This window comes from Schistocerca cancellata, chromosome 11 (assembly GCF_023864275.1).
Source record: "Schistocerca cancellata isolate TAMUIC-IGC-003103 chromosome 11, iqSchCanc2.1, whole genome shotgun sequence".
In the NCBI taxonomy this organism is placed as follows: Eukaryota; Metazoa; Arthropoda; class Insecta; order Orthoptera; family Acrididae; genus Schistocerca; species Schistocerca cancellata.
In genome coordinates, this window is record NC_064636.1 from 70,124,638 (window position 1) to 70,148,196 (window position 23,559).

The 23,559-nt window shown below is 40.4% G+C and overlaps 1 protein-coding gene across 2 annotated transcripts in view; it reads right to left on the minus strand.

The window, feature by feature from the left end:
• LOC126108115 (solute carrier family 35 member E2A-like) overlaps positions 1-23,559 on the minus strand; it is a 144,732-nt gene that overhangs the window by 57,310 nt on the left and 63,863 nt on the right. For both annotated transcript variants that reach the window (XM_049913346.1, XM_049913345.1), the window contains exon 5: positions 19,799-19,852. In XM_049913346.1, the coding sequence (XP_049769303.1) occupies positions 19,799-19,852 (54 nt within the window). The remainder of the gene's footprint in view (positions 1-19,798; positions 19,853-23,559) is intronic.

The window sequence follows — 23,559 nt, forward strand, 5'->3', positions numbered from 1 at the left end:
GGGCCAGCGTGGTGCGGTCACTGCTGAAGTACAGGTTATTCTTTGTACTCTACTATTCCTGCTAATGTGAAATGAAATGAAGTCCCATGCTTCTTTACAGAGCGGAGGGGAACGATGCGGGAGACCCGCACCGCCTTACTAGGCAAGGTCCTAATAGAGGTGGTTTGCCGTTGCCTTCCTCCAACCGTAATGGGAATGAATGATGATGATGAAGATGACACAACACCCAGTCATCTCGAGACAGGAAAAATTCCTGACCCCGCCGGGAATCGAACCCGGGACCCCGTGCTCGGGAAGCGAGAACGCTACTGCGAGACCACGAGGGGCGGACATTCCTGCTAATACATATTGATAAAACAAAAATAGCAACAGAATAATTTGAGATCATTCTTTTGAATGGGCATGCAACATCCTTTTGTTTGTAATGGGGGAAAAAGCTGACACTATTTGTCAATGCTGGATGTTACAGGAAAGACATAATGATCAGTTTTTGTCTGGGCCAGCTGCAAATATCTGGCAAAACAGCAGAGAAGATGTGTCTGACAACTCTCAGGAGGGATACCTCGCATATGATTTGTGTGTGTTGTAGCGGGACTTTGAATTTCGCCGCACTACACTCGCTCCCTCAGATATAAATTATACCGTCGCAGCTGTATGAGCGCTCGACAGCAGAGAAAATATTTATAAGAAAATGAAGGTACAAAAATTTAACTCTTTTTGTTTTCTACCCGCTCTTGTCTCTTGAGAACGGAAGCTTAATTTCACTTATTCGCTAGTCTTGGTGTGATTCAGACGTAAAAACTTATTGATGTGCAGACATATAGTATTGTGGAAGCTTGTATGAAATTTGGAGAATGGAAGCAGCCGTAAAATACATTGCATTTAATATCAAGATGGTGTTCATTCGTAGACATTAGTAATTCCTGGATGATGAAATTTACTGCAAGATTTTGGAGCAGCTACGACTTTTTCATGCAGAAATGAAGCAGGAGATTGTGGGAGAACAAGGCCTGAACACTGCACGAGAGAAGACATATTAACATGGTAATGAATGTACTCTTATCTATGCAGACATATAGTATTGTGGAAGCTTGTATGAAATTTGGAGGATGGAAGCAGCCGTAAAATACATTGCATTTAATATCAAGATGGTGTTCATTCGTAGACATTAGTAATTCCTGGATGATGAAATTTACTGCAAGATTTTGGAGCAGCTACGACTTTTTCATGCAGAAATGAAGCAGGAGATTGTGGGAGAACAAGGCCTGAACACTGCACGAGAGAAGACATATTAACATGGTAATGAATGTACTCTTATCTATGCCATTTCCCCTGTTAATCACATTTTGTTATTCTCTGTTCTCTTTCAAATAATTTTTGTAGTGGAAATTGTTTTGACTTTCACTCAGAAATGCCACAAGGACCACCCCAACAATAGCTTTTCTGAATCACGAAGTCCGATAGCTTTTCTGTAATACGAAGTTCGATTTGCATTTCATTCTTTCCCTTTTTCAAGGTCATTAACTATTTTAAAACCCCCTTTTTATTCACCATTTCTTCCCAAATTTTCAACCCAATATTTTCTTTTCTTCTCTTTTTCTTTTTTATTAACCAGTACAGTGCGTTTTCTCATATAGCACTAAATAATTTTTAAATATGTCACACACTTTACAGATGCAATTGTGCGCTCTATAACAGAAATTATAATATGCAATGTGCAGCAATGTAAAGTAGTAGTTTACTTCTTTCTTTGCTGCAACCAGAATTTTTTAGCATCTGACCCTCGCAAGGTGTATTTCGACTTCCCATCAACTTCTTTGCGTGTATTTAAATGGCGTAAAGTCGATAGTGATGTTTGCGATTCGTGCCTCGAGACTGCATGTGATTAATCGAAAAATTTAAGCTGCTTAGAGCGTGCACTGCTTTGAACTTCTTGGACAATTATAGCTGTATGCCTGACAGACTCAAACCAAACCCAGAACAGGGCCTTGCACATATAATGTCCTCACTGACTGAGCTATCGAAGTAAGATTCACAAACCATTCTCTCAGCTTCATTTGTATTAGTACTACCCTCCTACTTTCCAATCTTCACAGTTCTCCTACATACAGACAAACAGATTTAATATTCCACGAAGTTTCGACAGCAGCTGTCTTCAACAATTATACTCTGGTGCTTTCTGTGATCTTTTTAAAGCAATTATTGGATGGAAAACCAATATTTGTGGTGTATCAATAGTGGCACATATTAAAAACATAGGCCAATTTTTCAAAACGGACCAAGTGAAGTGGCACAGTGGTTACCACACTGGATCAGAATTCAGGAGAACGACAGTTCAAACCCGCATTCGGCCATCCAAATTTAGGTTTTCTGTGGTTTCCCTAAATCTCTCTAGACAAGTGCCGGGATGGTTCCTTTGAAAGAGCACAACCGATTTCCTTCCCCATACTTGACGCCATCCGAGTCTGCACTCCGTCTCTAATCACCTCAATTTGAAGACAACCAAACCCAATAAATCCTATAATATCAAGATCCACACCAAACATAAAACCAGACGTTAATCAACTAACTTGAATCTACTCCTACTATTGGACACTAATACTCCATCCTTCGCCTTTACACTGGCTTCGACTGTGCTTCGGACAGTTTCAGTGAGGTGTCTGAATGTCTGTGGAGGAATGGCAACCCATTCTTCCCCAAGAGCCACAACCAGAAGAGTACCAGGTGTACCGGTACGAAATGAGTGTCAAGGTACAAATGTGTCGATAGGGAACATTTGTTGTGAACGAGCCTTAATTTTTTTTTTGTTTGGTAGGTATGACATCTGTCAAAGATATTTAGTATACATAAAGTCAAGGAACAAACAACATCATATATTTTCATCGTGTTAACAATGTCGAATTTTGTACCAGGAAGTGACGATTTGTGGAAAGCATTAACTTTTTGTTTTCATTTGATGTAAGTGCTGCAGAGTCGCATCGAATGCTTGTCGAGGCATGCAAAAGATGGTTTCACCGGTTCAGAAATAATGATTTTGATGTAAGAAATGAAGAACGTGGAAGACCACCAAAAAAGTTCGAAGACGCCGAATCGCAAGCAATATTTGATGAAGATGATACTTTGAGTCAGAAGCAAATGGCAGCAATGATAAATGTTGCACAACAAACAATTTCTGACCGTTTGAAAGCTATAGGAAAGATCCAAAAGTGTGGAAAATGGGTGCCACATGAATTGAATGAAAGGCAGATGCAAAACCGAAAAACCATTTGTCAAAGTTTGCTTCAAAGACATGAAAGAAAATCAATTTTGCGTCAAATTGTTACTGGCAATGAAAAATGGATTTATTTTAAGAATCCTAAGCAGGAAAAATCATGGGTTAATTCGGGACAACCATCAACATGGACTGCAGAACCAGATCGATTCAGCAAGAATACAATGCTCTGTGTTTGGTGGGATCAGAAAGGTGTGGTGTATCACGAGCTTCTAAAACCCGGGGAAACTGTGAATACTAATCGCTACAGACAACAAATGATCAATTTGAACTACGCATTGATCGAAAAAAGACCAGAATGGGCTAGAAGACATGGCAAAGTAATTTTTTTACACGACAATGCACCTGCACACAAAGCAAAACTGGTTCAAGATACAATCAAAACGTTTGGCTGGGATCTGCTACCCTACCCGCCGTATTCACGAGACTTGGCCCCTTCCGACTACCATTTGTTTTCATCAATGGGACACGCATTGGCTGAGGAACACTTCGATTCCTACGAAGAAGTCGAAAATTGGGTGTCTGATTGGTCTGCTTCAAAAGACGAACATTTCTATTGGCATGGTGTCCACAAATTGCCAGAAAGGTGGTCAAAATGTATAGAAAGCAATGGTCAGTCGTTTGAAAAAATGTTTTTACTTTTCAATTCAAAATTAGTGATTCATTTTCACACCTGGTAGTGATGTTGGACTCTCGGGTTTGGAATCCCGCGGACATTCTAAATCCACCGAGTTCATGTCGGGACTTGGGGCAGTCAGTCCATCTCAGGAGAGTTACTGCCCACAAACCGTTGCCTCACAGGCGCCGCTTTACGACAGGGTGTGTTGTCGTGCTGAAGCAGACTACCACCATCTCCAGAGCGTTCCTCTACTGCATGGAGTACACAGTGTTGTAAAATGTGTTCCTATTCTTTGGCATTTAACGTTTTCTTAAGTACAATAATGAGACCACACCTAAGCCACAAAAAACACCTCAATACTGTAGCACAACTGCCTCCACACACTTCACTGTTGTCACCAGACACGATGGCAAGTAAGGTTTGCCAGGCTTTCTCCAAATCCAAACCCCTCCGTCTGACAACCACACGGTATAGTGCGACTCGTCATCCCAAATCACTCATTTCCGATCCTCCACTATCCAGTGGGACCATTGTTTACACTAGCTTAAGTGTCAGCACTGACTACAGACGTGTGGCTTTTTAAGGAACTACTTGATCATTGTACCCCCTCCTTTTTAACACCCTAAGCAGTTTTTTTATTTCTTATTTATTTATTTATTTTTTACAGCCACGTTCTGCAATGTTTGACATTTCCTGTCTGTTGTTACTCAGGTGTCATCCAATCACTAGCCCACATTCAAGGTCACTGAGCTTTCCTGACCAGCTCATTCTACTGTTACTGTTTATCTACTGACAATGCAATACTCCCCACTTCCTTTTTATACAGGTGGATCTACCTCTCGTGACATTGCGAGATGCAGAAGTAACTTCGGGTGTGTCCCTGGGAAGTACGTTGGGACCTTTGCTGTTTGTGTTATATATTAATGACGTTGTTGTTGTTGTCGTCTTCAGTCCTGAGACTGGTTTGATGCAGCTCTCCATGCTACTCTATCCTGTACAACCTGCTTCATCTCCCAGTACCTACTGCAACCTACATCCTTCTGAATCTGATTAGTGTATCCATCTCTTGGTCTCCCTCTATGATTTTTGACCTCCACGTTGCCCTCCAATACTAAATTGGTGATCCCTTGATGCCTCAGAACATGTCCTACCAACCGAACCCTTCTTCTAGTAAAGTTGTGCCACAAACTCCTCTTCTCCCCAATTCTATTCACTACCTCCTCATTAGTTATGTGATCTACCCATCTAATCTTCAGCATTCTTCTGTAGCACCACATTTCGAAAGCTTCTATTCTCTTCTTGTCTAAACTATTTATCGTCCACATTTCACTTCCATACACTCCATACAAATACTTTCAGAAACGACTTCCTGACACTTAACTCTATACTCGACGTTAACAAATTTCTCTTCTTCAAAAACGTTTTCCTACCATTGACAGTCTGAATTTTATATCCTCTCTACTTCGAATATCATCAGTTATTTTGGCCCCCAAAATAGCAAATCTCATCTATTACTTTAAGTGCCTCATTTCCTAATCTAATTCTCTCAGCATCACCTGATTTAATTCGACTACATTCCATTATCCTCGTTTTGCTTTTGTTGATGTTCATCTTATATTCTCCTTTCAAGACACTGTCCATTCTGTTCACTTGCTCTTCCAGGTCCTTCGCTGTCTCTCACAGAATAACAATGTCATCAGCGAACCTCAAAGTTTTTATTTCTTCTGCATGAATTTTAATTTCTACTCCGAATTTTTCTTTTGTTTCTTTTACTGCTTGCTCAATATACAGACTGAACAACATTGAGGAGAGGCTACAATTCTGTCTCCCGTTCCAACCACTGCTTCCCTTTCATGCCCCCTCAACTCTTATAACTGCCATCTGGTTTTTGTACAAATTATAAATAGCCTTTCGCTCCCTGTATTTTACCCCTGCCACCTTCAGAATTTGAAAGAGTATTCCAGCCAATATTGTCAAAAGCTTTCTCTAAGTCTACAAATGCTAGAAATGTAGGTTTGCCTTTTCTTAATGACGTAGCAGACAATATTAACAGAAAAAATCAGGTTTTTTGCAGATCGTACAATTACCTATAATAAAGTACAATCTGAGAGAAGCTGCATAAATATTCAGTCAGACTTGATAATATTCCAATATGCTGCAGAGATTGGCAACTTGCTCTAAATGTCCAGAAATGTTAAATTTTGCTCTTCACAAAAAAAAAGTTACAAGGTGTACAACTCTGCCTCTGCCATTTTTTCCCCAACATTTGAGGCTTTAATGAAACAAATTGGTTACACATGTATTGTTCAAAATATTTTCCATCGCTGGCCACTACTTTCTCCCATCTTTTGGGCAGTGTACGAATCCCGCATAGAAAAAATTGCATCTTTTGAAGCGATCCAATTTGTGACTTCTTCACGAGATCGGAAGTGTTGGTCAGCCAGGCCATGCACCACTGATCTAAACAGTTGAGCAATGTCTGGAGAATACGGCGGCTGGGGTAGGACTTCCCATTTTAATGTTTCCAAGCACATTTTGATCTCTTTTGCAATGTGGGGTCGAGCATTGTCGTGCTGCAAAATCACTTTATTGTGCCTCTTGCTGCATTGCGGCCATTTGTCTTTTAATGCTCTGCTCAAATGCATTAATTGCGTTCGATAACGAGCACCTGTGATTGTTTCACTTGGTTTTAACACCTCATAGTACATGACGCCGAGCTGGTCCAACCAAACACACAGCATGATATTGGAGCCATGAATATTCAGTTTGGCGGTCGATGTGAAAGCGTGGCCGGGATATCCCCATGATTTTTTGCATTTAGGGTTATTGTAAGGAACCCATTTTTTGTCCCTGGGCACAATGTGATGCAGAAATCCCTTCCGATTTTGCCTCTGAAGCGATTGTTCACAAACACACAAATGCTGTTCAACGTCTCTTTGTTTCAGCTCATGCGGGATCCAAGTTCCTTCTTTCTGAATCATGCCCACAGCCTTGAGACATTTTGAAATGGCTTGCTGTGTCACTCCCACTAATCGTGCCAATTCGTCTTGAGTTTGACGCAAGTCTTCACTCACAAGGGAACCTCCCCATCGCAGCCCCCTCAGATTTAGTTATAAGTTGCCACAGTGGATAGGCCTTGAAAAACTGAACACAGATCAATCGAGAAAGCAGGAAGAAGTTGTGTGAAACTATGAAACAAATAAGCAAAATGTACAAACTGAGTAGTCTATGCGCAAGATAGACTCCATCAAGGACAGACAGAACTCCGGAGCACCGTAGTCCCGTGATTAGCATGAGCAGCTGCGGAACGAGAGGTCCTTGGTTCAAGTCTCCCCTCGAGCGGAAAATTTTTCTTTATTTTTGCAAAGTTATGATCTGTCCATTCATTCATTGACGTCTCTGTTCACTGTAATAAGTTTAGTGGCAAAACCGTGCGATTAGTAGACGAAAGGACGTGCCTCTCCAATGGGAACCGAAAACATTTGATCGCAAGGTCATAGGTCAACCGATTCCTCCACAGGAAAACACGTCTGATATATTCTATATGACACTGGTGACGGCATGCGCGTCACATGACAGGAATATGTTGTCGACCCACCTAACTTGTACACTTGGTGAATGGGTAAAAAGATTCTTCTACGTTGCCCGATTTAGGTTTTCTTGTGGATGTGATAATTACTCCCAAAAAAGTGATGAAAACATAAGAGTTTGTCACATAAACTGCAACAAATGAATCCAAAAGTCTCACAGTCACACACTTTTCCCTGCGCTCTGTCAAAACATATGTTTTTAACGTTTTCAAATTTTTCCGTGTGTAGACTGTCAAATCCTGCATATGTCCAAGCAAATCTGAACATGTCCTGGAATTTTGGAGAACGAAGTTGATTTATGTGTGATATGTTTGATAATTGTCTGAAAATAAAAAAAAATTAAACTTTTTGCTCAAAGGAAGACTTGAACCAAGGACCTCTCGTTAGCTGCTCACGCTAACCACGGGACCACGGTGCTCCTGAGTTTTGTCTCTCCTTGATGGACCTTATCTTACACATGGACTAATCAGTTTGTATATTTTGCTTATTTTTTTCATAGTTCCACACAACTTCTTCCTGTTTTCTCGATTGATCTGTGTTCAGTTTTTCAAGGTCTATCCACTGTGCCAACTTTATAACTAAATCTGAGGGGGGTGCGATGGGGAGGTTCCCTTGTCAGCAATGTCTCCAATTCTGCATCTTCTAAAACGTTCTCTCTTCCACCACTATACCCATCTATGATGTTAAAATCACGATTCTTGAAGCGTTGAAACCACGGAAGACACATCTTCCACTAATAGCATCCCTACCGTACGTACCTGAGACCATTCAATGACACTCAGCTGCTGTTTTCTTCATATTGAAACAAAACAGTAACACCTCCCACAAATAATGAGAACTGGGCTCGTAAACTGACATTTTCAATCAAGGACAACTTCATGATGCAGACATAAATCAACTAATGTTAGAATAAGGTTATGTTGACCAAGGTCCAAGCTAACTGCCTGACGTCTGCAATCTGTTTCTTTCAACTACTACTTACCACTGTCATCACCTATCGGCAAACCTTGTAGTATTCTATGACTATAATACTGCAGAGTCACAGTTGGAATCGGCCAACTCATACAAATACCTGGGTGTAACACTTCGTAGGGATATGAAGTGGAATGATCACACAGGTTCACTCGCGGGTGAAGCAGGTGGTAGACTTCAGTTTACTGGTAGAATATGGGGGAACTGCAATCAGTATATGAAAAAGAGTCCTTACAAATCACTCGTGCGACCCATTCTAGAATACTGCTCACACTTGTGGGACCCTCACCAGTAAGGACTAACCTGCGATATTGAACGTATACAGAGGAGGGTAGTGTGAATGTTCATAGCTTTGTTCAGTCTGTTGGAGAGTGTGATGGAGCTACTGAAGGAACTGAACTCTAAGACTCTTGAAGACAGTCGTAAAATATCCCGAGAAAGTCTATTAAAGTGTCAAGAACTAGCTGTGAATGATTACCCTATGAATATACTACAACCCCACATGTATTGCTCACATAAGGATCGTGAGGATAAGATTAAAATAATTACAGCACTCACAGAGGCATTCAAATAATCATTCTTTCTGTGCTCCATCTCTGAATGGAACGGGAAGAAACCATAATAGCTGTTATGGTGAGACATACCCTGTGCCATGCTCCTCAAGGTGGTCTGCAGGGTATACATGTAGATGTAGATCTAGTGGTCAATCTACATTACTGGGAGCATCCGGATACTATTGATCAGATAATGTTTACAGGCAAGACCACCACTACAGTGTCTGAGTGCATGAACAGACACCTTAGGCACACCTAGCACCCAGCTCCTTAACATGCTGTCCAGGGTCCCAAGTTCCTGCCTTGCTACTCAACATGTGCTGCCTGGGTTCTACCACACAACACTGGTCTTCCTGAATTCTGGAGAGGGGCACAACTCATCCTCACATCCCGAAATCTTTTTTCATTATGAATGTAATCTTTTCCCATTACAGTCTTATTAGGGTTCTGTTTTTACCGAATGATTTAACAATTTATTGATTACCAATTCTGGTTAAAACAGAACCCATATAGGATCATTTCGTTGTGCGTCTGTCTGTCTGTCCCACAGTTGGAAGCCATTTTTCTCAGGAACGAGTAGATGTATACAGTTATAATTCATGTCACAAACAGAGGTCTATACAGGGTGGTGCATTGATAGTGACCGAGCAAAATATCTCACGAAATAGACATCAAATGAAAAAACTACAAAGAACTAAACTCTTCTAGCTTGAAGGGGGAAAACAGATGGCGCTATGGTTGGCCCGCTAGATGGCGCTGCCATAGGTCAAATGGATATCAACTGCGTTTTTTTAAATAGGAACCCCTATTTTTTATTAATATTCGTGTAGTACGTAAAGAAATATGAATGTTATAGTTGAACCACTTTTTTCGCTTTGTGATACATGGCGCTGTAATAATCACAAACGTGTAAGTACGCAGTATCATGTAACACTCTGCCAGTGCGGACAGTACTTGCTTCGTGATACATTACCTGTGTTAAAATGGACTGTCTACCAATTGCAGAAAAGGCCGATATCGTGTTGATGTATGGCTATTGTGATCAAAATGCCCAACGGGGGTGTGCTATGTATGCTGCTCGGTATCCTGGACGACATCATCCAAGTGTCCGGACCGTTCGTCTGATAGTTACGTTATTTAAGGAAACAGGAAGTGTTCAGCCACATGTGAAACATCAACCACAACCTGCAACAAATGGTGATGCCCAAGTAGGTGTTTTAGCTGCTGTCGCGGCTAATCCGCACATCAGTAGCAGACAAATTGCGCGAGAATCGTCAATCTCAAAATCGTCAGTGTTGAGAATGCTACATCAACATTGATTGCACCCGTACCGTATTTCTATGCACCAGGAATTGCATGGCGACGACTTTGAACGTCGTGTACAGTACTGCCACTGGGCACAACAGAAATTACGGGCCGATGACAGATTTTTTGCACGCATTCTATTTAGCAATGAAGCGTCATTCACCAACAGAGGTAATGTAAACCTGCATAATATGCATTATTGGACAACAGAAAATTCACGATGCCTGCGACAAGTGCAACATCAGCGACCTTGGCGGGTTAATATATGGTGCGGCATTATGGGAGGAAGGATATTTGGCCTCCATATTATTGATGGCAATCTAAAAGGTGCAGTGTATGCTGAGTTCCTACGTAATGTTCTACCAATGTTACTACAAGATGTTTCACTGCACGACAGAATGGCGATGTACCTCCAACATGATGGACGTCCAGCACATAGCTCGCGTGCAGTTGAAGCGGTATTGAATAGCGTATTTCATCACAGGTGGATTGGTCGTCGAAGCACCATACCGTGGCCCGCACGTTCACCGGATCTGACGTCCCCAGATTTCTTTCTGTGGGGAAAGTTGAAGGATATTTGCTATCGTGATCCACCGACAATGCCTGACAACATGCGTCAGCACATTGTCAATGCATGTGCGAATATTACGGAAGGCAAACTACTCGCTGTTGAGAGGAATGTCGTTATATGTATTGCCAAATGCGTTGAGGTTGACGGACATCATTTTGAGCATTTATTGCATTAATGCGGTATTTACAGGTAATCACACTGTAACAGCATGTGTTCTCAGAAATGATTAGTTCACAAAGGTACATGTATCACATTGGAACAACCGAAATAAAATGTTCAAATGTACCTATGTTCTGTATTTTAATTTAAAAAACCTACCAGTTACCAACTGTTTGTCTAAAATTGTGACTATTACAGCGCCATCTATCACAAAGCGAAAAAAGTAGTCCAACTAAAACTTTCATATTTCTTTAGGTACGACACAAATATGTAATAAAAAATGGGGGTTGCTATTTAAAAAAATGCAGTTGCTATCCGTTTGACCTATGGCAGCACCATCTAGTGGGCCAACCATAGCACCATCTGGTTTTCCCCTTGAAGCTAGACAAGTTTCGTTCTTTGTAGTTTTATTATTTGATGCTTATTTGGTGAGATATTTGACCCGGTCACGATCAATGGACCACCCTGTATTCCCTTGGCAGTGTGAAACATTGAAGCTTCTAATTGACTGCAATCAAAAGATACACATATTTAAGCCACATATTTTGATACTCGAAAAGCCACTCATAAAAACCTAAAGGATATTTCCCGTGGACCTACAATCATGAAATTTTCCAAGAAACAAGGTTTCAACAGTACAGGTAAAGGATAAAAAATTCAAAAAATTGTTTATTTGTAACTATAGCACACAAAAAGGTTTCTGTTGTTATTTGTTATTCTACAACAACATGAATTTAAAACACTCAGCAGTTCTACATTCAGGCTGACTGGGTCACAATGGTAAAAGTCAAACATCAGGCAAGCAATGACTATGTTGCTCATATAATATGTTTCAGAATTTATCCAGCATCAGATAGCCAAGTGAGATTACTGCACATAGATACAGCATTTAAAGCTGTTGTTTGTGAAACAATCATTTGCAGACTAGTGTGTCAGATGTTTGACTTTTACCAGTCAGCCTGAATGTAGACCTACTGATCATTATAATAATGATCACCTGCCTCCTGGACAACTTTATGACACATTCGTATAGTTGAAATTAAAACATTCCAAAAAATCTTGGGATCCCTGGCACCAATATCTCACCAGCGTCAATGCTGATAACAGGCAAAAAATGGTCAAGATTGTCCAGTCCCAGAATGGTTAAGACTGTCTATATATTACACATAATTAAGTTTGTATGGAACCTTAAGTGTGTTAGTCCTACTCGCACTTAGCCAATTTTTTCTTTACTGCATTTACTTTCACATCTTCATTCTCCTCCGTATACAACATATTTCCTCATATTTCTTAATTTTGCCATTCATTTCATTTCTTTTCCTAATCCTCATTTACTTGTGACTCTGTCCTCCTCATCTTTGTACTGAAGCTGGACAGTGGTTACAAACATACTAATGTCTCTGATGCCCCCCCTCCACCTCTGTCTGCTAGTGACCTCAGTATACGAGTCCCTCTCATCCTGAAGCCCGAGTCTCCGGGCTTTCCTCTCTACCCTTCCCCAGTATAATAATGTACGGATAGTTCTGGTTGAGAATAATGAATTAAATTACAATGAAGTGAATACCCCTAGCTGCATACAGGCGCTGATATAAGTCATCGCGGACAGTTGAAAATGTGTGCCCCGACCGGGACTCGAACCCGGGATCTCCTGCTTGTGTCCGAAAGAACAGATACCATCTTCATATATAAATAATGAATTATTCAGGAATAAGGGAGATGACTCACCAAAAGGCAGAAGCACCGTATTGTCAACAGATACACAAACAGAAGGTACAGAACTTTGCTTGTCTCCCTACGTTGCGACTCAGCCGACTAAGCAAAATGTAGGGAGAGAGGGTTTGTTTGTTTGTGTTTGTGTTTGTGTTTGTGTGTGTGTGTGGGGGGGGGGGGGCAGTGTGGTCATGTTTCTTCCCCAGCTAGCACAGCAAAGCTCTGTATGTTCTGTTTGTGTACCTGTCGACGAAGCAACACTTCCCCAATATAACCCTCTCTCCATCCCAATAGTTCCAAATAGTAGAATAGTGCTGCATACTTTTAGAGGAGTTCACTGGTAGTAAATATTTTGCCTCCTGAAGGTAATTAAGGGCCAAACATTTTGCATCACACTTCATAAATTATCAGTTAGTTACAGATTCATTTAACACTTTGGTGATCACGCCTAAATGAAACTCGGGCCAAAACAAAACATTCAAAGGACTGCACGCAAATGTACAAGGGTGGTTTGATAAGTCATGTAATTTCCATGAAAAAATGAACATATTTGTTGTGCCTTCACGGTTGGTGAGCTCTATTATTCAAAGGATTGTATAAAGAATTACAATTTACAGTTCATTGTTGACAGCCATCTGCATGTCATTATGTCAACTGCAATTGAAAACGAAGAAAACCAAGTTTTGTGCTCTTATTAAACATTTATATTTGAAGGGCTGGATTGCTGCATAAATAAAAACAGATTTGGATAAAATCCACATGAAGTCTGTACCATCACTGAAGACCATTTACTTTTGGATTAATGAATTTAAACGTGGTTGGACAAGCACTGAAGACAAAATGCTCCAGTCACTCAATTCAGGTCACCACAAAGGAAGCCATTGACAAAATCAATATGGTATTGTGAGACAAATGAATAAAATTTCGTGAGATTACCGAGACTAGGCATCTCAACTCAGCAAGTGCATTAATATCACACATGGATCAGACTTAGCCCCAAGATACTCCTTCCTGTTACTTAACTAGAAAATTTGGCTTGCTGGGAAGAAAATTTCATCAAAAGGGGCATTATTTTGCAGGGTTTGACAGAACCGATTTTTCTGATGGGATGAGGATCGCTGGCCCAAGTGTATGTCCCTCAAAGGAGACTATGTTGAGAAGTAAGAAGGAGTTGTTTAAAAAAAAAAAATAATCGATTTTTCTGCTTTTTTTACCAGAGTTATCAAATCGTCTTCGTATCGCAGGCTGCAATATTTCTCAATATGTGAGCCTCGTATCAATCAAAATGCGACTGGTTTCATACAAGAACCAAAGAACAGGCACCTCACTACCTGTCCCTCAGCACGTGCTGTTATCAGTTTCAAGAATTACTTTGATACAAGCAGCAGTGAATGTAAGAGCTGATGTCATGACTGACTTGGCCATTCTTTACCTGCGTGGTTGTGAGATTCATGCATGTACTTGTTACATTTTGATGTTTTTGTAATTCTTCTACAAAGACATCATATTTAATTACAGGACGTATATACAGCCACTTCACTTTGTGCAACCAAAGTGGCTGTATATACATCCTGTAATTAAATAGTGTTGTTGCTGGATCACAGCAAATTAAATGTTTAAAATTTTACGACATCATATTTGTTTAGTACAAATAATTGTAAACTCTACAGAAAAATAATGAATGATTTTTGGGCTGCAGGGACAAATATCCATGTGGGAATGGTCGAAAAACGTTGGTGAACTACTCTTCCAGAAAGGCATAACATTCCTAGTTCATCAACAGGCTTGTAACACGACACTTTCCTGAATAAATTCCTGCAACTGAGCTGAAGCAGCAGCCAACCTGCAAGATTTGTTTGGCTGAGACAAAACAATCTATTGGCAGAGGAAGCACAAAAGCAACATTGCAACATAATTCTCTGCATGCAAGAACATTTCAGAATTTTCCAACAAAAGCCAATAACAAGTGAAATTTCTCAAGAAGTCTGACTGAACATTTTTTCCTTTTCTTACTTTAAAAAAGATAGTTAGAGACAGGGTTGGAGCCTATCCCCGATTTTATTCAATCTGTATACTGAGCGAGCAGTAAAGGAAACAAAAGAAAATTCAGAGTAGGTATTAAAAAGCATGGAGAAGAAATAAAAACTTTGAGGTTTGCCGATAACGTTGTAACTCTGTCAGAGACAGCAAAGGACTTGGAAGAGCAGTTGAACGGAATGGACAGTGTCTTGATAGGAAGATATAAAATGAACATCAACAAAAGCAAAATGAGGACAATAGAATGTAGCAGAATTAAATCGGGTGATGCCGAGGGAATTAGATGAGAAATGAGACACTTAAAGTAGTAAAAGAGTTTTGCTATTTGGGAAGCAAAATAACTGATGATGGTCGAAGTACAGAGGATATAAAATGTAGACTGGCAATGGCAAGGAGAGCGTTTCCGATGAAGAGAAATTTGTTAACATCGAATGTAGATTTAAGTGTCAGGAAGTTGTTCCTGAAAGTATTTGTATGGAGTGTAGCCATGTACGGAAGTGAAACATGGATGATAAGTATTTTAGACAAGAAGAGAATAGAAACTTTCAAAATATGGCGCTACAGAAGAATGCCGAAGATTAGATGGGTAGATCACATAACTAATGAGGAGGTATTGAACAGAATTGGGGAGAAGAGGAGTTTGTGGCACAACTTGACTAGAAGAAGGGATTGGTTGGTAGGACACGTTCTGAGGCATGAAGGGATCACCAATTTAGTATTGGAGGGCAGCATGGAGCGTAAAAATTGTAGAGGGAGACGAAGAGACGAATACACTAAACAGATTCAGAAGGATGTAGGCTGCAGTAGGTACTGGGAGATGAAGAAGCTTGCACAGGATAGAGTAGCATGGAGAGCTGCATCAAACCAGTCTCAGGACTAAAGACCACCACCACCACCACCACCACCACCACCACAACAACAACAACAGTTACATGTTCCATAAACATTACTGTAAAATTTGTAGGCTAAGACAAAATTAAAATAAAGATAAAAAATAAAACTGAAGCTTGGTATTTGTTAGGGTGTATTGCCCTTTACATTGGAGTGACAAAAGTCACGGGACAGCGATACGCACACATACAGATGGCGGTATTATCGCGTACACCAGGTATAAAAGAGCAGTGGGTGGCCAGAGCTGTCATTTGTACTCAGGTGATTCATGTGAAAAGGTGTCAGACTCGATTATGGCCGCACGATAGGAATTAACAGATTTGAACGTGAAATAGCACTTGGTGCTAGATGCGTCGGACATTCAATTTTCAAAGTTGTTAGGGAATTTAAGACTCCAAGATCCACAATGTGAAGAGAGTGCTGAGAACAACAAATTTCAGGCAACGCACTGGCTGACGGCATCCACTTAACGACTGAGAGCAGTGGTGTTTGCATCGAGTTATCACTGCTGGCAGACAAACAACATTGGATTGGACTGGATTGTTTGGGGGAAGAGACCAAACAGCAAGGTCATCGGTCTCATCGGATTAGGGAAGGACTGAGAAGGAAGTCGGCTGTGCCCTTTCAAAGGAACCATCCCTGCATTTGCTTGGAGTTATTTGGAAATCACGGGAAACCTAAATCGGGATGGCCGGACGCGGGATTGAACCACCATCCTCCTGAATACAAGTCTAGTGTGCTAACCACAGCACCACCTCATTCAGTGGACAAACAACACTGTGTGAAATAACTACAGAAATCCATGTGGGGTGATGAAAAATGTATCTATTGGGACAGTGTGGCAAAATTTGCTGTTAACGGGCTACGATAGCAGAAGAGTGGCGTAAGTGCCTTTGCTAAAAGCATGCCGTCGGCTGCAACACCTCTCCTAGGCTCTTGACAATATCGGTTGGCCCCTAGACGACTAGAAAACTACAGCCTTCTCAGATGAACAGATTGTAGAGTTTGAGTGTGGTACAGACCCCACAAAGCCATGGACCCAAGTTGTCAACAAGGCACCTTGCAAGCTGGTGGCAGCTCCATAATTGTGCGGGCTGTCTTTACACTGAATGGAATGGGTCCTCTGGTCCAAATCAACAGATCACTCACTACAAATTTTTACGTTCGGCTACTCGGAGACCATTTGCAGCCGTTCGTGGACTTCGTGTTCACAAACAACGATGGAATTTTCACGGATGACAGTGAGGCATGTCGTCATGATTGGTTTGAAGAATATTCTGGACAATTTGAGTGAATGATTTGGCCACCCAGATCACCCGACGTGAATTACATCAAACATTTATGGAACCTAACCGAGAGGTCAATTCGTGCACAAAATCCTGTACTGGCAACACTTTCATAATTATGGATGGCTACAAACACAGCATGGCTCAATTGGAGACTTCCGATGACTTGTCGAGTCCACGGCACATCGAGCTGCTGCACTACACCAGCAAAAAGAGGTCCGACACGATACTAGGAAGGACCCTACGGCTTTTGTCACGTCAGTGTGCCAGTGAAATTTTAAATAATGGCATAAATGGCTCATTTTCTGGGCTCAAATTTATTCTAAGTGGTTGGATCTCAAACTGTTAACAGCTTTTAATGCCATGTGGAATAATAATAATAATAATAATAACAAAAATCCCAATGGTTAGCACAAAATGCTCGAAATGATCACAATGTGTTTAAGTAAGAATACAGTATAACCCCATTTTTATGCTCTCGGATTTAATGTTTTCCCACAGTTTACGACATTTTTTTTTTTTTTTTTTTTTTTTTTGCTTCCATCAAATTTCCCATGTCCAAAATATTAATTCTCACACTATTTTCTTCAATATATTTATAGTTATCCTGCAATTTACACATTATGAAAAAATGTTTGTGGAGAAAAAAAAAACAGAAAATGACGCTGGCATGATACTGGCCGTCAAATAGTGTTTTCGAACATTGTGTGGTTAAGTTCCTTGACACCAGGATGTTCTACTCAGGGGATCTGAACCAGTAAATAATTTGTAAAAGTTGGAAAAATTTGTGCAGTATCTCCTGCCGCTGCCAACTCTACTTGCTGTGGTGGCTGATGGGCGTAAGTAGGTTCATTCGTATCTAGATATCGTGACCAATCACAACCATTTCCAAACTGTCTCTAATGCGCATACGCACTTTCGTGATTGTTGTGATCATCGTGACACGTTTTTCGAACCATATTTAGTGTGTTTCGGTGTTTGACCACTTGTAGTGCTAGTTGACAACATAACTAACTCACTTTGCTTCACTCTGACATTTTTGGTTTAAACACAGCACCAATTACATATTTTTTTGTGCTGAGCAAAACATATTTTGAGAATTTATTCTTCTTGTCAAGTGCAGTATTTACATATGTATGTTTTGTGATGTTACACAAACAAACAATGTGAGTGATAGTTTGCGTGTGTGTGGTTTTCTACATAACTGAAGAGGCACAGTAGCTGATAACCTCAAAAAGACGACTACAGTGTGAGAGACGCAGAACAACACACATGCAAACACCACACACAATATTTATGTACATATTTGCACTTGAAAATGAGAAAAAGTTCTCAAAACGTGTTGTGATTAGCATGAAAAAATATGTAACTGGTATAGTGTTTCATTATTTAAGTTATGAATGGCAGCTGCAGGCTTTCCAGGAACATCGATTATGATGTATGAAATTGAGTCAAAGATTCCTACTACCTAGACAGTTATCTGTTCCAGTTTTTTTTTTTTTAGATAATAAACAAGGCTGTAACAACTATTTTGATGCCTATTATGTACACATATCATACATAAAGTGTGAAAATGCGAGGGGGTATCCTGTATATAACTTTTACAGCTTAAAAGATTATTTCCCACATTTTACATTTTTCTGCATTTTGCCCAATTTTTTTGAAGTCCCTTGAAAAGTGTAAAAGTAGGGTTTCACAGTAAGTAATGCGACTGATAGCAATAATAATAATAATAATAATAAAAAAAGCAATATTGGAGCTTTGTGTCTCTTTGATAATAGGGTTATTACAGGTTGAGCACAAGTTTCTACTCCAGAAGGAAATCAGCTGTGTCCTTTCTAGAGGACCTCTCCCATCATTCACCTTTGGTTTACAGAAACTGTAGAAAACAAACATGGATTCCCAGATAGGGATCTGAAACCAGTCTTCCTGGATACAAGTACATGTTGTGATGCACAGTGTGACTCCATAATCAGACCAGAGGGTATTTTACCAGTTTTAAAAGTGAAAAATGACACAGCTAGGGTAGTAAATATCAGGAAAAAATAAGCACAGTACCTAGGAGAGAGAATTTAAGAACATGGTTTAGAAAATTGTGCCATAAATGAAAGGACATAGATAATTGCAGGAGCATATGAAATAACAAAAATATTTACAATAAAAAGTGCATCTAAAAAATTCATATAGTAATCGTTTAGAACAAGGCAGCAAAACCAGAATGCCTCTACATAAGTGAATGTCTGCCACTGAATTATAAATTAGGCAAATTAGAAATATTAGAGAGAAGAAAGAAAATTTATGTCAAATAACAAGCACAATAGCCTGAAAATTAAGGAGCAATAGTGAAATACATCAATATATAGAAAAAATAATAAACACCAAAAAGAAGATTGATTTTAACAAACTCAGTGACAATAAGCCAAAAAAAAAAAAAAAAAAAAAAAAAAAAAATTTTCAAGTGTCTCTGGGAAAAGAAATTAACAGCAAACTGGACCCAAGTAATTAAAAAAATAGGCTATAAAAATCAGAAGAAGCTGCAGAAAGTTTTTAGAAGGAAAACATTGAATTCCAAGGCAGAAGCAGAAAGGGGACAGATGTAAAATTATCAAACAAATAAAAAAAAAAAACAGTTTTGAGACTGTCCTTTTTTCTGCTTGTGGTGATTGCAATGTACACAACTTCACGAAGAAGGCACCATTCATTAAGGAAAATTACAGTAAATAATGCTTTAGAGTTGCAGCATCTCTGTACAGGGTGTTTCCGTAACTGAAAAATTGTTGACAGAAACATAGATAAAGAGAAAAAAAGGTACTAAATTGTAAGTCCAACTTACGTGTATTTGAATTTCTCTCCACTTATGAGCATCTTAGAATATACATTCTGCAGGCTGAAACAAAGCAAAAATAGAAGTCCATTACCATTAAACTGCTTAAGTTTATAAAGATATAAACATCAAATACCACGAAAATAAGCAATCGTTCTACATCAACAACAGTTTCTGCCATTCAAAACATGTAGAGGAGAATCAATTAAAACATGAAATTTGACTCATTCATACTACGCAACCACGATTCTCACAAATGTGTAATGTCTGTATACGTACTCCACAACTATGAATGGAGACATGTACAACTGATGAAAGGCTATCAAGTTCCCAGCCGGGTGCCAGCGTTAAAATACTATAATACACTACTGGCCATTAAAATTGCTACACCAAGAAGAAATGCAGATGATAAACGGGTATTCATTGGACAAATATATTATACTAGAACTGACATGTGATTACATTTACATGCAATTTGGGTGCATAGATCCTGAGAAATCAGTACCCAGAACAACCACCTCTGGCTGTAATAACGGCCTTGATACGCCTGGGCATTGAGTCAAACAGAGCTCGGATGGCGTGTACAGGTACAGCTGCCCATGCAGCGTCAACACGATACCACAGTTCATCAAGAGTAGTGACTGGCGTATTGTGACGAGCCAGTTGCTCGGCCACCATTGATCACACGTTTTCAGTTGGTGAGAGATCTGGAGAATGTGATGGCCAGGGCAGCAGTTGAACATTTTCTGTACCCAGAAAGGCCCGTACAGGACCTGCAACATGCGGTCATGCATTATCTTGCTGAAATGTAGGGTTTCAGCAGGGATCGAATGAAGGGTAGAGCCACGGGTCTTAATACATCTGAAATGTAACGTCCACTGTTCAAAGTTCCATCAATGCAAACAAGAGGTGACTGAGACGTGTAACCAACGGTACCCCACACCATCACACTGGGTGATATGCCAGTGTGACGATGACGAATACACGTTTCCACTGTGCGTTCACTGTGATGTCGCCAAACACGGATGCGACTATCGTGATACTGTAAACAGAACCTGGATTCATCCAAAAAAATGACATTTTGCCATTTGTGCACCCATGTTCTTCATTCAGTACACCATCGCAGGCGCACCTGTCTGTGATGAGGCGCCAAGGGTAACCGCAGCCATAGTCTCTGAGCTGATAGTCCATGCTGCTGCAAATGTCGTCGAACTGTTCGTGCAGATGGTCGTTGTCTTGCAAACGTCCCCATGTGTTGACTCAGGGATCGAGACGTGGCTGCACGATCCGTTACAGCCATGTGGATAAGATGCCTGTCATCTCGACTGCTAGTGATACGAGGCCATTGGGATCCAGCACAGTGTTCCATATTAGCCTCCTGAACCCACCGATTCCATATTCTGCTAACAGTCATTGGATCTCGACCAACGCGAGCAGCAATGTCGCAATACAATAAACCGCAATCGCGATAGGCTACAATCCGACCTTTATCAAAGTCGGATACATGATGGTACGCATTTCTCCTCCTTACATGAGGCATTACAACAACATGTCACCAGACAACGCCGGTCAACTGCTGTTTGTGTATGAGAAATCGGTTGGAAACTTTCCTCAAGTCAGCACGTTGTAGGTGTCGCCACTGGTGCCAACCTTGTGTGAATGCTCTGAAAAGCTAATCATTTGCATATCACAGCATCTTCTTCCTGTCTGTTAAATTTCGGGTCTGTGGCACGTCATCTTCGTGGTGTAGCAATTTTAATGGCCAGTAGTGTATTTTAACACTGCCACACAGCTGGAAACCTGACAGCTTTTCATCAAATTATTTTCCTGTTCCATTCACAAACGGAGTGAGGACCAAAAACTGTCCAAATGCCTACAATACAAGTCCTTATTTCTCTTATCTTGTCTTTGTAGTCCTCATGTGAAATGAACATAGGTGGCTGTAGAATTGCGCATCAGTCGGCCAAAAATGCTAGTTCTGTAAATTTTTTCACTATTGTTTTGCGAAAAGGATATCATATTCTCTCCATGGATTCCAATTTGAGACCACTGAGCTTTTCTGTAATACTCACACATTGATCGACTGCACACTTCTTATTTTAATCTGACCTGCTGCGGATCCCAAACACTCCAGCAGTACTCGAGAAGGGCCATGCAAGTATTCTGCACACGGTCTCTTCTATAGACGAGCTACACTTTTCTAGAATCACCCCAACAAACCAAAGTCAACCATTCACCTTCCCCACTGCCAATGTTATGTTATTGTCCCATTTCATGACATTTTGATGTGTTATACCTAGATATTTAATCGTCGTGACTGTGACACGTGAGGCAATACTGACCCTACGACTTATCTTAGAAGAAAGATTAAGGAAAGGCAGACCTACGTTTCTAGCATTTGTAGACTTAGAGAAAGCTTTTGACAATGTTGATTGGAATACTCTCTTTCAAATTCTGAAGGTGGCAGGGGTAAAATACAGGGAGCGAAAGGCTATTTACATTTTGTACAGAAAGCAGATGGCAGTTATAAGAGTCGAGGGACATGAAAGGGAAGCAGTGGTTGGGAAGGGAGTGAGACAGGGTTGTAGCCTATCCCCGATGTTATTCAATCTGTATATTGAGCAAGCAGTAAAGGAAACAAAAGAAAAGTTGGGAGTAGGTATTAAAATCCATGGAAAAGAAATAAAAACCTTGAGGTTCGCCGATGACATTGTAATTCTGTCAGAGACAGCAAAGGACTTGGAAGAGCAGTTGCACGGAATGGACAGTGTCTTGAAGGGAGGATATAAGATGAACATCAACAAAAGCAAAACGAGGATAACGGAATGTAGTCGAATTAAGTCGAGTGATGCTGAGGGAATTAGATTAGGTAATGAGACACTTAAAGTGGTAAAGGAGTTTTGCTATTTGGGGAGCAAAATAACTGATGATGGTCGAAGTAGAGAGGATATAAAATGTAGACTGGCAATGGCAAGGAAAGCGTTTCTGAAGAAGAGAAATTTGTTAACATCGAGTATAGATTTAAGTGTCAGGAAATCGTTTCTGAAAGTATTTGTATGGAGTGTAGCCATGTATGGAAGTGAAACATGGACGAAAAATAGTTTGGACAAGAAGAGAATAGAAGCTTTCGAAACGTGGTGCTACAGAAGAATGCTGAAGTTAGATGGGTAGAGCAAATAACTAATGAGGAGGTATTGAATAGATTTGGGGAGAAGAGGAGTTTGTGGCACAACTTAACTAGAAGAAGGGATTGGTTGGTAGGACATGTTCTGAGGCATCGAGGGATCACCAATTTAGTATTGGAGGGCAGCGTGAAGGGTAAAAATCGAAGAGGGAGACCAAGAGATGAATACACTAAGCAGATTCAGAAGGATGTACGCTGCAGTACGTATTGGGAGATGATGAAGCTTGCACAGCATAGAGTCTGGAGCTGCATCAAACCAGTCTCAGGACTGAAGACCACAACAACGACTGTGACAAAGTCATACAACATTAACACTGTATCTGAAAGTCAGACGATTGTTTTTCCTACTCGTCCGGATCAACTTACATTTTTCTACATTTAAAGCAAGTTGCAATTTATTCAAAGGAAAATTCTGTTGAAGTCATCATGACCCTGCAAGAGTCACTCAGCAACAAACTTTTACTGTATACTCCAGTGTAATCGGCAAACATTTGCCGACTGTGCTCATCTACGAATACAAAAAACAAGAGCAGTCCTATCACACTTCCCTAGGATCCCAGCTCTCCTGAAATGTGCAAGTGGGAAC